Source organism: Planococcus citri, chromosome 3 (assembly GCF_950023065.1).
Source record: "Planococcus citri chromosome 3, ihPlaCitr1.1, whole genome shotgun sequence".
Taxonomy (NCBI): domain Eukaryota; kingdom Metazoa; phylum Arthropoda; class Insecta; order Hemiptera; family Pseudococcidae; genus Planococcus; species Planococcus citri.
This window is the reverse complement of record NC_088679.1, coordinates 60,497,817-60,514,274: the sequence shown is the minus strand read 5'-3', so window position 1 is coordinate 60,514,274 and position 16,458 is coordinate 60,497,817. Positions and strand designations below refer to the sequence as shown.

Genomic DNA, 16,458 nt, shown 5'->3' with positions numbered 1-16,458 from the left:
GATAAATATATTTCAGATATTATTTTCTCTTTATTTCAACCAGCCTCGGCTATTTTATCAACGATATCGAATGTTATCTAGAATACATTACGTAATACTCAGACTCACTACAAAATGATTTATTCATTATTTATCCATTTTTGTTGAGAGGAAAGTTGCGAATACGAGTAAAAAAATGAAAATTTTTCAACCCAGTTGATAAATAACTCTGGCTAAAATTCGTCGAATCACTCGTAGTCGAGACGTAGGGTAGGGTATTTTATCAAACGACGAGAACTTGTTGGCATATTAACGTCGTCGTTCGAATTTGCTAACTTTCAAAAAAGCATCGTGCAAAAAGCTCAACTAAATGGTAACACTGGTTTGGTATTTTCCGTGTTTTACCTTGTTTATACCCTTCACGAATTCGTTACACGTCGGTTACATGTAATTTGTGGTCGTAACGGAGTTCTTTTGTATGTATTTTTTATTTGGGGGTTCGCGAATATATTCGTGAGTAAATTTTATGGTACGTAAATGTTTTAATTTTTCATGTTTTTACGTATGTATTTTTTTTAGTAGGTGCGTAGGTATTTTTTTTATTCTTATTTTTTATTTTATTTTTTATCACGAGAAAATATTCGTTTTTCGATGTTTTAGAAATCGTATAGGAATTTACGCTTGGTAGTGATTTTTATAGGGTTAAAATGTAATTTTTTACGAGAAAAGGTTGCATTTTAAATTTGATTTTAATTTTAATATAAATCAAAGTACAAAGAATTTTCAAGGAAGATAAATCGTAATATGTACTGCACGAAAAATTCTATAGATTTTTTTTCGATTTTTTTAAATATCAGATTTGGTTTAATTTTGTTTTTGGAAAAAAAATCGTTTCATTTTTTCTTTATTAGGCTGATTTTTTTTTTGATCGATTCAATTTTGATAAGAATTGACGTTTATGTTGATTTTTTTCTAATTTATTCGAATGTATATTCGTATTGCAGTTTTTATGTTCATTTTCATTCTTATGTAATCTTGCTTGACATTCTACACTTTTTGAAATTCATACCTACCTACCTTTAATCCATTTTGTGCACGTTTTTAGATTTTGTTTAATTTTTTCATTTTTGATTAACTACCTATTTATTTTTTTGCAATGAAGTTTATAAAAATTGTTGAACTTTTGAAAAACTTTGAAAAAATTTCATGTTGATGTTGTGAGTGTTGGGTATAGGTATACATGTTATGAATTGTGCGTCAAAAAATAAACAAATTTTGTTACGTTCATTTTTCTCTTATTCTAAAAATTTTAAAAAAGTTTTTGAACATCAAATGTTGTAAATTTAATGAAATTTTTGCCAATTCGAGAATTTTTGAGCTTCAAAAACTTTTTTTTCAGAGTAAGAAAAAAATGATCATAACAAAATTTGTTTATTTTTTGACGCAGTATTCATTTCCGCATTCATTTTTTCAACGCGATTTTTTGAAATTAAAAATTATTTTGTAACCCCCTTAATTTGCAAGTTAGGCAAGAAGTCATAAAAGGTAATTTTGTTCATTTGTAAAAGTACTACTGACCCCCATAGTCAAAATTGGATTTTGGATCTTGGGTTTTGAAAACGTATTTTTCCCCTTCAATTTCCAAATAGGCAACTTGTTTATCTTACGTTTTTTCTCAAGTCTTACCCGGTTACTTATTATATCCTAATCTCTCCCCGGACATCCTGTATAATTTCAGAGAGTCACAACCCCCCGTTCGAAAAGGTAAAAGTGTGGAAGCTTCTGATAGATGGTGAATTTGAGTCTGTCAATAGTCTAAATGTAATTGTTTGATTTTTTTTTCGAAGGGATGGAAGATTAAAAGTCACTTTATTAAATTTTTTAGAGGATAAAAAAATAAATCTAGAGGCACAACAAATTTTTGAATAATTATAGATTTCAATAGAATCGTCTTTGTTTAAGATTTTGAGATTTTTCGGACAATTTTCTCGTTTTTATTTGAAAAAATTACACACCTTTCAAATAAACGACACCTATGTACTTGAACGATAGTGAGAAGATGGCGTACAAATTTCAAGTAGGTAGGTAGGTAAATGCAAAAATATTTATTTTTACCATACTTAAAAAAAAAAAAAAATAGAAATTCTCGTTATTTGCCCATTTTTATTGTAGAATTTCAAAATTATCATTTCATCAAAAACCATACTTTCTTGATTGTCATGGGGTGTGGCGTAAACCCCCAAATTAGATTTTCTGGGTTTCAAACATCTTGAAAAATTGGTACGATTTTTTATTTTGGGGGGGGGGGTGTCTGTAATTACTTAATTATTACACCCGTCGTCGTGTGAGATTTAAATCGAGTTGGTAAGGTCAAGTTTTTTAATTTTAGGTCTAAGAATTTTTTAATTTCGGAAGGGTCGTCTGGTATGAAAGGGATCTTTCATCTATTTGTAGGGATAGTCTGTGCTGATGTTAGAAGGGACAGTGAAATAGTAAGTGTTGGACAGATATAAGTTCTGACAGGCAGAACTGACATGTGGGTTTTGGGGCCTTTTCATAGAGGTGATTGTGTGTGATTTTTGTGTGGCCAATTCTCAATCTGGTTATAATGATTTCTTCAAGTCTGTTTAAGTAGGAGAGGTTTTTCCAAGGATGGACTGATTTTTTATGTTGAAAGAGCTTGTTTGTGGTTTGGAGGGACCAAAAGTTTTGCCATTTCTCAAGTGTGCTTTGGGTGAAGATAGATTTGAGGTCGTCAGCTGTGATAAATATAAGGGGAGAAAGGGTGGTGGCAGATTTTGCACTAATATCTACAATTTCATTTCCTAAGATTCCAAAGTGGCTGGGTACATACATAAACTGTATGAAGAAGTTTGAATTTTGTAAGTCAAATAGAGTTTTATGAATATTTTGAATTAGAAGCCAGAAGGTGATCGGAAAAAATATTTTGGATAGCAGTTAGTGAGCTGAGGGAATCACTTTGAATTAAGAAGGACTTATTTTCTGATTCATAAGTGGTATATCACAGAGACAGTGGAAAATAGCTAATTGGTCAACATTTTGTAATTGTTCAGGAGTCCTCAAATTTTTGTAAAATGTTGTAAAATGGCAAAAATTGTAAAAATCACTGAGAGCGTTTGAATTTCCATTTTTTTTTTTTTTTTTTTTTGTATAGTCTGTGGGCTGGGCTTCATCATTAATGTTGTCGAGAAAGATGGCCAAAAGGGAAGGGAGTTGAGGGACATGTTGCACTCTTTTTTTTAAAGTCAGGTCTACATCTTGAAGCAGTGTGGTGAAAATTTCATTCTTCTTGTTCAGTTTTTACTTAGCTCTTTTAAATTGATCTAAGAATCGTTTTTACCTATATTCAAGATATTTAAAAAAATTGGAAATCCTATCAGATAGCCTATTGGTACCTACTCTTAAACGTGTATTTTTATTCAAAAAAAAGGGAGAACTGAGATAGGTACATAATAATTGAACTTGGAGAGTTGAAGTCATGATTTTGTGGATGATTTAATCCTGAAATCAGATTCATAAAAATTGTTGACTTGATCCCCTCTTTGGCACAAAAAGGTAAAAATGTACATAATTCATTTGTGTTTTTTGCATTTTTCATTAGAAACAGAGGAAAATCAGTTTCGAACTTCAGTTTACATAGCATCATCTTGGGAAAATCTTTCATCAAAAAGACTCATAATAATAAAAGATTCATACATGCAATTTTTTTCTATTTTTGTCAAATAAAACAAACCGAATTTTTTCACAAATCATCCCACTCTGAGGTAGGGTTTGTTCAAACGAGAAACGAGAAATTCTGCTTTATTTGACTAGTTTTGATTTTGTTCAAAAAAATGGGCATTTCTGCGGAGAAGTAGCTAAATCAAAAAACAAAACAAAACAAAACAAAAAAAACAGTGAAATGAAATGTCAAAAATTCTTACGTAAGCAATCGTGATTTTGAGTCAAATCTTTTGCAAAAAAATAAATGAATAAATAAACCCATAATCGTGAGAATTTTCATCTTTCCTGAATTCCTCTTTCCTTTAATCTGTAAAGATCATACTTGTAGCTTTTCATGGCATTCAATTCAAAACCATGCCTTTTGCATCGTCTTCAAACATGATTATAGAATTTTTAGACTTGAAAGTTTATAACAATCGTATTATCTGCCCATTAGTTTTGAATGGAAATCCTGATTTTTTGTTGAATTGGATTATGAATGTTCACAAAAATTAATTGGTGTGACCAAAAATATCAGTTTTTTTGCTTATATCCCAGATTGCGACTTTCGAATTTTCCTAAAATTTTCATTAACTACAATTTTTAGAAAAATCCTTGACATTCTTCATTCAAAAACATGAGAAATTGAAAAAATGGCAGGAGAGGGAAAGGTAGGGGCAGAATTGGTGCTGAAGGAAGGAATATTTAAAGCTTGCTCCATCTTTTTTGAATTTTCATCGCCCCTCACTTTCAAAATTTCAATCTATGTAAAGATGTTTGAGTATTTTTGAAAAAACGTTAGAATAAACCCTTGAGTATCTGAGACGATTAGTGATTAATGATTATATTGGACTTAAACAACAAGATTTTTTTTGCATTTTTTTAAAATGAAAAAAAAACATTTATTTTGAATCAATTTTGGTTTCCATCTTGTATTATGTCATAAAAATTCGATAATTTTGTCCTACAGAATTCAGAAGTTAGAAGTAGTACTCGAAATTTGTCTAAACTTGAAAAATCAGAACAAATACGATACCTAATAAAAAGTAATTAATCCCCCGTCCTCTCATCAAATCTTTCTCCTAATGTTTTGAAGTGGAGTTAAGCTGCGAATATAATTTCCTGTTTTAAAATTTTATTCCTACATATTTGTAAATATCATTAAAAAAACACTCTCGATAGCTTGATAGCATTTTCTCATCTGTTGCTTTTTGCTTTTTGGTAATCACTAATTTTTTTTTGTAGAAATTTCTCTTCATATTTTTGGAATCATTGCGAGAACGTTACCGGAATTCACTAAAACAAAAGAGTCCATTTTCAATTTCTTCAAAATACCTACCTGTATTTCCCCGTTTTTTATATTTTTTTGAAAACATCAGTCTTTCGCAAAGGAACAAAAAAATCAAGCAATATTTTCAATTCAGGTCGTTACATTCTGTGGACGAGACGAAAGAAAATAAAGTAAAAATGCTTATCGGACGAAAAAAAAATTAAACCTTCGAACATATACGAGTAGTAGTTCTTCTTAATTTGGCAATTTGGAAAATACAATTGATGTGAAATTATAGGTTTGTTATTTGCTCGAGTGGCCAGAACGTATAGACCAGGTTCGCTGTGTATAGACTTTTAAGAAAGTCGTTCTCGCAATAATAACGACCCAAGGAGGAGAAAAAAAGCTTATATGTTTATAAGTGGTTGGAATCAATAACGATAAATTTCGCCAGTGGCGAGAAAATTCCGCTAAAAACCACCATAAAATTTATATATCTGGTACTTATATAAAAATTAACTCTCTTCGATACAACTCCACCGAGCGATATAACAACAGTAATATTAGGTACTTTTATAAACACCCATTTAAAAAAAAAAAATAACAGAAATCTGTAAACCGACGAATTTTTCTCTCATTCTCTCGATCGTATCATTCGTGGTAGTTTTATAATACAACCAGGGAGTAGAAATATCGCGGTAATGGTGTCATATTTTGCACTTTTGCTAAATTATAGCCATTCGAATGAATAAAAAATAAAACAAATGACGACGTTGAAACCATTCTTACAAATTATTCAAAACTCTCGCTATGTAGGAAGAAATCTCGCGGCTCCTCGATGACGCTGGCTGTGTTTCTAAGTAACCGCAATACATGAATTTTATATTTTTTTTAAAAACCTGTGTCCTGCTTAATTTCGATTTTGAAATTTTTTTCAATCTTATAGAGGTATTTTTTTCAATCGACGAGAAAAAAACAACATTACGAGTATAGGTACCCTGACTATAAATAATTTCTTCATTATTTATATAAAATTACGTCGAATTGAACTCGGAATACCACCTCCTCACCCCCTCCCCTCCTTCAAATTGCCGGCTAAAATACCTAGACTTAATTTACGACCCCATCTCGAAACCGTTTTACGATTACTTTAATGTTACACAAGTTGCATAAAGCGATTCCTCTCGGGAGACTTTTTTCAATTAATTGTTTTACTATTACGATTAAACGGCACCGAGTTATACGACGATTTAAGATTTATTTTTAATATCTAGTCGACAGTTTTTTTTTCGTTTGTTTGTTTTTAATAAGGAAATAAATTTTGAAGGAAAAAAAAACTATAAAAAATGTCGAAGAAGTTTTCAAATTTTCATAAATATTAAAAAACTCGGTGATGATATTTTAATACAACTTGGTGATGCTTTTAGAGCTTTTATGCAATCGTCGCGTAACGTTTTATGCACAGAAAAGAAAAATTAAATTTACAAGTATTCGTAACATTAAAAAAAAAATGCGAAAAGAGTTGACAATTCAACGTTTTTTTTTTCTTCTCCTTCTTTTTCTTCGTTTTCATAAATAAAAGCTGAAAGCCTTTGTTACGAATAATTCCGTTCGTTTTTGCCGTTCACATTTATCAAGTTAGAATGGGAAATATCTTTCTTATTTTGTTTTATTTTTATATCAAAAGAAAGTTGTTGTATGCTTTACGTCAACTTTTTTCTCGCTTTTTTTCAACTATACGTTATTAAAAATAACATATTGTAAAGTATTTAACGTATACTTTTGACATTTTTCGAAATATTTAATTGATATTTTATATAGCGACGGGTGTTTCGATGCGTTAATTTTGTCGCTATAAGACGAAGAGAGAAAAAAGGTCGAGTTATGATTAAATGTCGGAAAATTCTTATCTTAATTAGAAATTGAGAAAAATGTTTCATTTTAATTAAAATAATGATTGTTCGTTTTAATTTTTTGTATTATTTACTTATATATATTTACGCTTTTAATTTTTATACCTTTGGTACACGTATACAATAGCTATAAATTAAAATTCTGTTCCGATGTATTTTTTTTTTCGTTTTGGTTTTTTTCTTTAAATTACGAAATTTTTCTCGAAGAAAAAAAATAAACTGCTTGAAAAAAAAACCTCTCTACGAAGCGTACTAAACCGAGTTACCTTTAAAAGAGCAGGAATTTTTCATAGGGGGTAAAAAAAATAAGCTAAAGAAAACTGCACAAAGCGTGAACTGGTGACCTTTGAAAAAGGGAATGTATTTTATTAGTCGAATCACCAATTATTTTCACCCCGAGAAAGAACATCATCGAGCCATTAAGTGGAAGAGGGAAAAAAATCACAGTAATAACTTATCAACAAAAGGAGCTTTTTCGATATTAACACGAAAAACGTGTACTGCGAAAAAAGGCTTTTCGATAATATTCGTGAAATTCAACAATCGAGTTATTCGGGTCGATGAAAATTTTTTATCGTCGAATTGTTTTTTTTCTATTCAATTACGTTAACGCACACCTTTAGACTTTGGTAACATTTTTTTCCGACTTTTTTCCGCATCCGTCGTTAATTTACATTTGACTGGTTGTCGTGATGTGTGTAACACCTCGTGCGAATCCCAAGACAATTTCACGTTGCTGTACAGACAATTCGAAGATATTTATATGGCTTAGGGCACGACTAGGGAATAATTTTCCAAATCGGTCGACACTTTGGTTCGGATGCTGCCAAAATGGACGTAATAAAGCGATCAAATTGTCGAGAAAATTAATTGATTTTAACGAGAAAAATCGAACGATGTGTACCTACCTAATCGACGACAGAAAGCAACCGCGAGCGCGGCAAATAAATATAAGAAAATGAAACCGAAAAAAACGTACAGCAAATTAGATCCCCAAGGAGCGACTTTCTCATTTCACGATAACAGATGTTCTATTATAAAAAATGTAAAAAATAAGCATTTCTAAAATGATATATCGTTTTGTGGAATTATATTCGAGAAAAAAGAGCTCTTTTTATCGTATATTTTTCTGCGTGTCTGAATTAAAATTATTATCAAAGTGTCCTGTTTCTCGCCTGCGAAAAGAGGTTTTCACTTTTTTACCCTTTAAACTTTAAGTAATAATAGTTTTTCAAATGGATATAAATCATTTTTTGGTCGGTGTAAATTCGAACGTGTGAACTCTCGAATGCTACATTTCAATTGGCGTGTGAATTAGAGGTGGTTTTTTTTTTTGTTGCTCGCTTTCTGTCGTCGGATTCGTGCGTTTTTTTCAGGTCGTAATATTGGTGGCTTCGATTGGGATGGATTTTGGTTCATTTCATTATGAATTAGTGTTGTGTAGTTTCGTGTTTTTTGGTTTTGGAGTTCTTGAATTTTTTTTCAGATTTGCTGAGAAATTATTCAATTTAAATTCATTTCAGGCGATTTTTTGTATTTCAATTGAAATCTTAATTTGTTTGTTCAATTTTAATGAATCCAAGAAATATGTATTTCGGATATTGCAGAAATTATAAAGCCATTAAATTGAGGCAGTTTCAGTATTTTTCGGTCTTCTCGCTTACATAGGTATCATTTCAAATCACAAATTACTTGTTAAAAAATTAGAGAAAAAAATCGTTTGTGAAAATTTTTTCAAAAATTCCGTAAGTTTTTTTTTTATTTGAGCCCTACTGTGATAAATTATATGTTTCATTATTTTATTTCTTCAAAAATATGTAAACAAATAAGTTCGCGAAGGAAACCACTAAAAAATTGAAAAAGTATTGAAATTCTCAAATTCTAATCTAATTGCCAGACCTACTTTATGCAACTTCAAACTCAATAAAAAAAAACCATTTGAAAAATAATTTTCCTTGCATCCTTCCTCCCTCTCCCTCCCCCTAGAAAAAATTAAAAATTTAAATAAAAAAGCAAACTATTTTTGAATAAATAAAAACATCCATATGTATATACCTAAGTGTGCAAGTCTATTGTTAATGATGGGATTTTTTTTTAATTTTGAAATTCTGTGATTTTTTGGGCGAAGAATAAGTGAAATATTGACCAAAAGGAATCTTGAATATGGTCATTTGGTGCTGCCACGTCTTTTGAGTTCATTTCACAAGCTATTGAAGTTGTGGTGTTTTTGAATTATGATAATTAGAGCTGGAATTTTTATGCAGAAATATGATGAAAATATGCAATATTTTATGCAATTTTTTCACCAAAAATATGTAAAAATTTCAGTCTGTGCAACGTATCTCTGAAAAGGATTTTTAAAACGAAAAAAACATGAAAACTCTTAATTCAAAACAAAATGAACCCAGAGTGATGAAAAAATACATTTTTCTTTTTAAAAAATCGTCACCATGTCAAATATGCACATTTCTAAACTTCACAAGCACTCAAACTTTCAAACAGTTTTTTCTCAAAATACAACTTTCACACATATGTCCTTTTTGCTATGACGTCTTCAATTTTCTTGATGACATTTAGCAGTGTTGCGATTTTTTGAACAAAAAAAGTCTTAAAAATCTCAATTCTATTCAATTTGGTCTGAAACGTGCAAAATATGCAAAATGATATTGGGTTCATTCGTCAGGAAATTTCATGATTCGTGGAGATCTTATCAAATATGCACTTTTTCTAGTCCATAGAAAAATATGCATAGCATAAAGATCCCAGCTCTGATAATAATCAATTTGGCATGATTTCAATTCCGAATTTTTGTGAAATAATGCATAAATGGAAAATTTTTTAGGCTTTTATTGGAACTGCTATCAAATTTTAACAAAAAAAAAGTCATCAATTATTGTAAGATGTTCGAGTTTTTGGCAACAAAAATTTTAAAACTGGACATCAATATGAATATAAGTTTTGATTTCTTGATATGAGGTTACAAAATTTTCTATCCTGTAAATTTTTTTACCAGATGAAGGCATTTTAGATCTGATAATCATCACTGACGCTTAGTTGGGTAGTAGGAATGAAACGGCTGTGAGAAAATTGTTGGAAATTCCATCCTCGGTATGTTTATTCTATTTCAAATGATTTGAATGCCCATAATCAAGTTGAAAAAATTTTAATTTAAATTAATCTAGATTTTTCAAAACACAACGTTCTTGATTTTTCACACTCTTACGAGCCAAAATGTTCAATTTTGAACAATCTAGTACATGCACATTGTACAGGGCCTGAGTGAGGTAAAAAAGTGGTTTTTATGAGCGTTTCTTTTTTCTCGCCTTCCTCATCTATTTACATAGATAGATCGTAGAAAATACCCTGAAGATCATAAAAATATTTTTTGGGCTTTTTTCCTAATTTTGGACTCATTTCCACATTGATTTGAAGTTTTAAAAGTGGATTTTAGGGTCGTTTTGAGGGCCAAACCTTGCCATCGATTTCGCTTATATGGGACTTTCAAACGAAGCAGAAACTTTTCGAAAAAAATGTTTCGAAATTCGATTTTTGTATATTTCGAATTGAATTTTCAATTATTCTAAAGAAGGAGGTAGAAAATCGTCCCCTTGTATTCGTGTTTCATCGGGGTATCTAACAGGTAGTGAAAGTAGTGTAAATGATAAAAAAGTAGTGATTTTAAAAATGGGTAGTGAAAGTATAGAACAAGTAGTGAATTTAGTCAAAAAGGTAGTAAAAAAAATTCATAGAAATAATTTTAATTGAAATTTAAAAAATAATGCTTTGTGTAAAATTTTCTTCCAATTTCAATTTTTTTGAAAATTTTCCTATGAAAAATTTGACAATTTTTGTGTGGAGAGCTTTCTAATAAATGATTTTGTTAATTTTTTTGTGTTTGTGGGGGGGGGGAGGTCGAGTGGAGAGCTTTCTGAAAATTTGGTTGAAAAAAGGGAGAGTGGTCAGTGAAAATTCGTTAGATATGTACCTACCATGTTCCTGACATTTTACTTGCCCAACTTTGTTTGTTTGTTTTTTAATTAAACTTTCTTTTGCCTCTCACGTCAAAAGTGGGCCTCAAAACGTGATTTTTGGAAATGTCGGAAAATGCGTTTCTAAAAAAAGTACGTAACTTGTCATTTAGTATCTTCATTCTCTTACCTATTTAGAATGTTTAGCAAAATTGAAAACCTCGTACGACCCAAAAATTTTTCATTTGGATGCTGAATTTTTCTTGTGAGCTACCTTATGGATCCCTTTACGTACTGCCATAAAGAGTCCAAATAGATTCTAAAATTTCACATTTTTCAATAAACTTAGGCATTAAAATATGTATGTACTTATAATCAAATTTTGGCCAAAAGGTGGGTGTTTGATATTGCATTGATCGATTGATAATGTAAAAAATTCGTTTTCTGGACGAAATCCGATATATTACCAGGAGGGGCAGGGAGTAGAAAATACCATTTTTTGAATGTATTGAAAATTGGTGAAAAAATTCGTTTTCTGTCCGAAATCCCAGATCTGACCAGAAGTGTACCCATCGTTTTGGTTTATCAAACACACACCTTTCGTCCAAAATTTCAGTTGCTGAAGTTCATGCGAAGGGGATATTATGACCATTTTTTAAATTTATTGAAGAGCAGGTAAAAAATTCGTTTTTTTTGTTCGGAATCGCGGATCCCGTCAATGGTGCTATTTGTATCGATCCAGAATCAAAAGTTCACCCTTCGTTCAAAATTTCAGGTGGTGAAGTTCATACCTACGTTGTTGGCGAAATTCATCTTTCCTACCCACAAGGCTTAAAAATATGAAAAATTCACCAAAAACTAAAAAATCAATTTCAGCAGCCGAAGCCAAAGTCAAGGGGGTTCCCCATTTAATTTGTTTCGAATTCTTTCACAAATGCTAAATATAATGGCAATTCACGAAGTCTCGAATATTTTTGGTAAATTCTCTTATATAAACAGCATTTCTACATCAACATTATACACCTCTAGTTCATTGAGTAGGCAAACCATCATACTAAAAAATGAATGAAGTAGTTTTTTCAACTCTTCGAGCAATTTTATTTTGCATAAGTAGTACTAAGCACCTGCTGTTATATTATTGTTCGATTTACATTCGGGAAAAAAAAACAATCAACTTACCTCGTCGTTGATCCCTTACGATAGACACTGAAATACTCGAACAGGAAATAAATAGGTATAAAAATTACCCAACTGTATAATCGTAAACGCATAAGCACTATAGTTGATTAATGGTAGGTATTTATATTAATATTGACAAATTACAAATTGATAGCACAAAAGTAGGTACAGATATAGGTGTGTGGGTACCTGTAATTTCTACGAGTAAAATTAGCATTAAAACCGGCTAAATTTACGACTGACAATGGCCTTGTAATTAATTTAATCTATTTAAGCAGTATATACGTACAATGTACGAGAGCTGGGTATTTTCAAATTCATTTTTTGCAAAAGAAATTACCTACGTATTCGACGCCACATAATGTATCTGTTTTTTTTTTAATCGAGTGTTGTTTATTTTAATTTTTTCTTTCAGGACAAAATCCGTACAAAAATTCGGTATGAAAATGCGATCGCGATTGTTATAAAAAATATTTGCGTTTGAAGAAGAGGAAAAATTCATTTTTTATGGATAAAGCCGGTGCAAGCCCGTCCAGACAGCGTTCGCTGAAAGACCGTCTCCGCGAAGGAATAGCTGGAAATTTTAGCTGGCAGTAAGTTAAACATAGTTAAATCGCTAGACTATTTTTTCACGTTAGCTAAAAAATCTTTTCAGAGTAAATATTAAAAAGTATTTTACGTTCTATCAAAGAGAAAATAAAAATTATGCAAACAGTTTTAACGCTCGGGAAAAAAATTTCTCGTGTTTAAACTACCATTTCCAGAAGTTTTATTTGTAAATTCGACAATTTGCGTAGAAACGCGACGTCGTCGTCGCTATTGTTGAACGAATATTAATAATTTTACTTTAAAATTTCCACGAATAGTCAAAAAAACGAGTATGTTTACCTAAATTGATGGTATTCTCTAAATTGAAATTCTTAGACAAACGTAAAAGTTGTTTCGGTGATGTCTTCGATTAGGAATACATTTTCGATGTGTTTAGTTTGGTTCTATGTATTTATTTTTCCACGAAAAACATTATTTGAACGTGTATAAGTATCGTAAAATGTCAAATTTACCTATCAAGGATGCTTACGTAGAGTTTTAAATTGATAATCACTCCTTTGCAATTTTCTTGTATTGTGAACACTACGCCATGTAGAATAGTGTTTCTTTACTTATTTTTTTACGTAGGTATAAACGTTTTGATTTGAGTCATAAATGCTCTAAATAGAAAGCTTAAATATGCGATGTAATAAATTGCACGCTTGTACCATGATTTAAGAAGCTGAAATAATCATGATTATAAATTTTCGTCTTCTTCGTAATTTATCTCAGTGTATTTTACTTAATGTAATATACATTCAACAAGTTTTATTCGAATGTTTTAATTGCCATCTATCAAATGATCTGTATTAATTACACCCACTACAATATTTCCACGTTTTGTGTCAATAATTTCACCACCTACGAATACCGAATTGAATTTTTGAATTTTTAAACAGAATTATTTTTGTAATATTTTTCCGGACTATTAGTTTGTTTTTTCTCCTAATTGTGCTTGATATTTGAATTTTAATGACGAAAAATTTAATTATCAACTTACCTTCTTACCTATGTAGGTACCTTCTCGTATTTACTCAAATTTAAAGAAATAGGGTACTGTCAGTTGGTTATAATTTCATAAATTTAAAATTACCCATTCTTTTGATCTTTAAATAGCGTACAAATGAAAATTTTATGATAAATTTATTGCGCAAAATTTAGTTTCTATGATTCAAGGTTAATAGTTGAAAGACGTTATTTTGTTTACTTGTGGTTCAATTTAATTTTTGGTAATGATAATTAAAATCAAGAATAAAGTTTTCCTAGTTTTTTATGGTTGTACGTAGATTGAAAAATTAAATGTTTAAAAAAAATTTTTTTTACGTAAGCACCTCTTCTGTCTTCTCCTATTCCTTTATTTTCAAAAAACGTGCAACAAATTCATCGGGCGATCCTGTAATAAGTAGTTTGGGAAACCCTGAAATACTTTTTAATTTTTCTTGTACCCCTGTCAAAGTATCAAGTTTGTTAATGAACAGACAATATTTGTTTAATTGAAATTTTTAAAAGCACTCATTTGAAAAGTGATCCTATAGTATTAATGAGGCGTTTGAAAAGAGTGTCAAGGTCGAGAAACTTTAGCAGTTTTTTTACCTGAAAATTTAAGAGCTTAAGGAATAAATTTTTTCACTAGTCCGCTATACAAGAAAGTTTCTCACGAAAGGTAAATGATATTTACCTATGCGTGGGCAGCATCGAATCTGGTAGAAAAAATTACTCTGGAGAAGATGAAATTAAAATTGAAACTTTTATGGAAGATGCAATTTTAATTAGGTAGCGAATGATATTGTATTTTTGATTGAAATTAATTTTGCGTTGCTTTAAACTCGGTGGAAGTCCATTTTACGAATTTTTTCAGTGATAAGTACTTACCTACTTATTTTTCAGAAAAAATAATTTTTGATTTTTTTTGTTGGGATGAGGACAGGTACAAGGGCTATAGCAGCCGAAATTCCAAGTTGATTTTTTTGATTTTTTTCAACTCCCTGTTTGATTTGAAGTTAGACATCAACATCACAATCCTACCACACTCCAGGGGAGGGGGGGGGGTCCTTGAAATATAACACTTTCACGCTTTCAACTCGATCTTGAACATTTTTTATCGAATAGTAAGATACATTTCAAATTGCCACAACACTTTTTCAGGTTTTTTTTAGCTTTTTAAACTTCTAAAAGTGATCTAAAAATTTCAAGAATCACTTTCATATTTTCAGTTACGAGGTTAGGAGAATTTTATTTTTTGAAAATATTTTTCGATGAATTCCGCATCATTATATAGCCAATTTTCACAATTTTTCTAGGATAAAACCTACTCGAACGATCGAAAAAGTGACTTTCCATAGAATTTCCCACCTCAAGGACTGTTCTTTAGATGGAATTATTTTTTTCATCGTCATATTTGAATATAGGGCGTTGAATTACTTACTTCAATTTTCCTCCTTTTCCTGATGATTCAATTTAATTTTTTTTCACTTTGAAATTCACAATTTTTCATAAAAAATTGATCCCAAGAACTTTTCTCAGAAGAAAAATGAGTCCTTTTAATTTTTTTTTCATTTTTCAGTACTTATGCATGAAAAGAATTTATCATCTGCTGGCCAAAAATTTGGCTTGATTTTACTCAATTTTTTGAATTTTGATTTTCCGGGTGAATTTTTCTTGAAAAATCGCGGATTTCAGAATAATAAAGGTAATAATATTTAAAAGGCTGTCTGTAGCAGATGCAAGATAAATTAATCGACCTAACAAGGGAATCACTCAAGTTGTCCGTCTCCAATTTAAACAAGATCACGATTTCTGAAAAAACTTAGTCTGAAACTTCCATAATCAAATTTTCAGCTGCTCAAACACTGATTTCTCGATTTTTAACGAATTTTCAAAAACTGAAGACTAGGTAGCCATTTTTGGCAATTTGTAGTTTTTTCCCCTCAGAATATTTATTTAGTAAAAATGATGAAAATCGTTTTTGAAACTAATATCAACTCCTCTGAACCGAAGTTCACCATTTCCAAGCATTCTGGAACCTCCAGCGCGATTTTAGATTTTTCCAATTTTGCCAAAACTGCAAAAAAATTCTTCTACATTTTTCGAAATTTTTAAAAGGGTAACTTTGTGCTAAAATTGCCAAAAAGTCACAACTTTTTGTCAAAATTGCGAAAAAATGCTATTTTTTAAAAAAAATTTAATAAACCTAAACATGTGCCAAAAACGCCAAAAAAGTCCTTTTTTTTGTAAAAATTACAGAAAGCCCTACTTTTTGCAAAATTTTTAAAAAGCACTAAAGTTGCCAAAAAAGTCTACTTTTTTCAAGAAATTATTTCTGAAAAAAAAGTCCGGACTAAATTTTATCTTTTCGGGCCATTTTGGAGCTCTAGTGGGAGTCCAGCGCGATTTTCGATTTCTCTAGTTGGTGTGGAAATTAATTCGGCAGCTGAAAATCGAGTTGCTTTTTCTCGACCTGTCTGAGAAGGTTATTCACATTTGGACCAATTTTCTGATGGACACCTTGAGTGCGTTTTTCTGACCAACATACCTAGATATTTCATGAGGAAAAAAATTTAAAAATCGAACATTTTCTGTTTGCAGGAAAATTTTTTTGTATCTAAAACCAACCTCCCTGATCAGAATTTTACTATTTTTATTTCATTACGGAGACTTTAGCGTGATTTTCGATTTTTCCAGAAGGCGTGAAAATTAATTTGAGTAACTAAAAATTGGGTTATGACTTAGTCTTAAACTGTTCAAAGAGTTTATCCACATTCGGGGGATTTCCAGACGGGCATCTCGAGTGTTTTTTTGACCAGCAGTTTTAATAATTCGAGTAATAATTTGTATTTTT

General features: G+C 30.6%; 1 protein-coding gene across 1 annotated transcript in view; it reads left to right on the top strand.

Annotated features, from left to right (window-relative positions):
* Positions 1 to 410: 410 nt before the first annotated feature.
* The window catches only part of mtd (mustard), a 443,203-nt gene continuing 427,155 nt past the window's right edge, over positions 411 to 16,458 (top strand). Inside the window, exons 1-2 of the mRNA XM_065358692.1 lie at positions 411 to 508; positions 12,448 to 12,625. Coding sequence (XP_065214764.1) covers positions 12,540 to 12,625 — 86 coding nt within the window. The 5' untranslated portion in view covers positions 411 to 508; positions 12,448 to 12,539. The remainder of the gene's footprint in view (positions 509 to 12,447; positions 12,626 to 16,458) is intronic.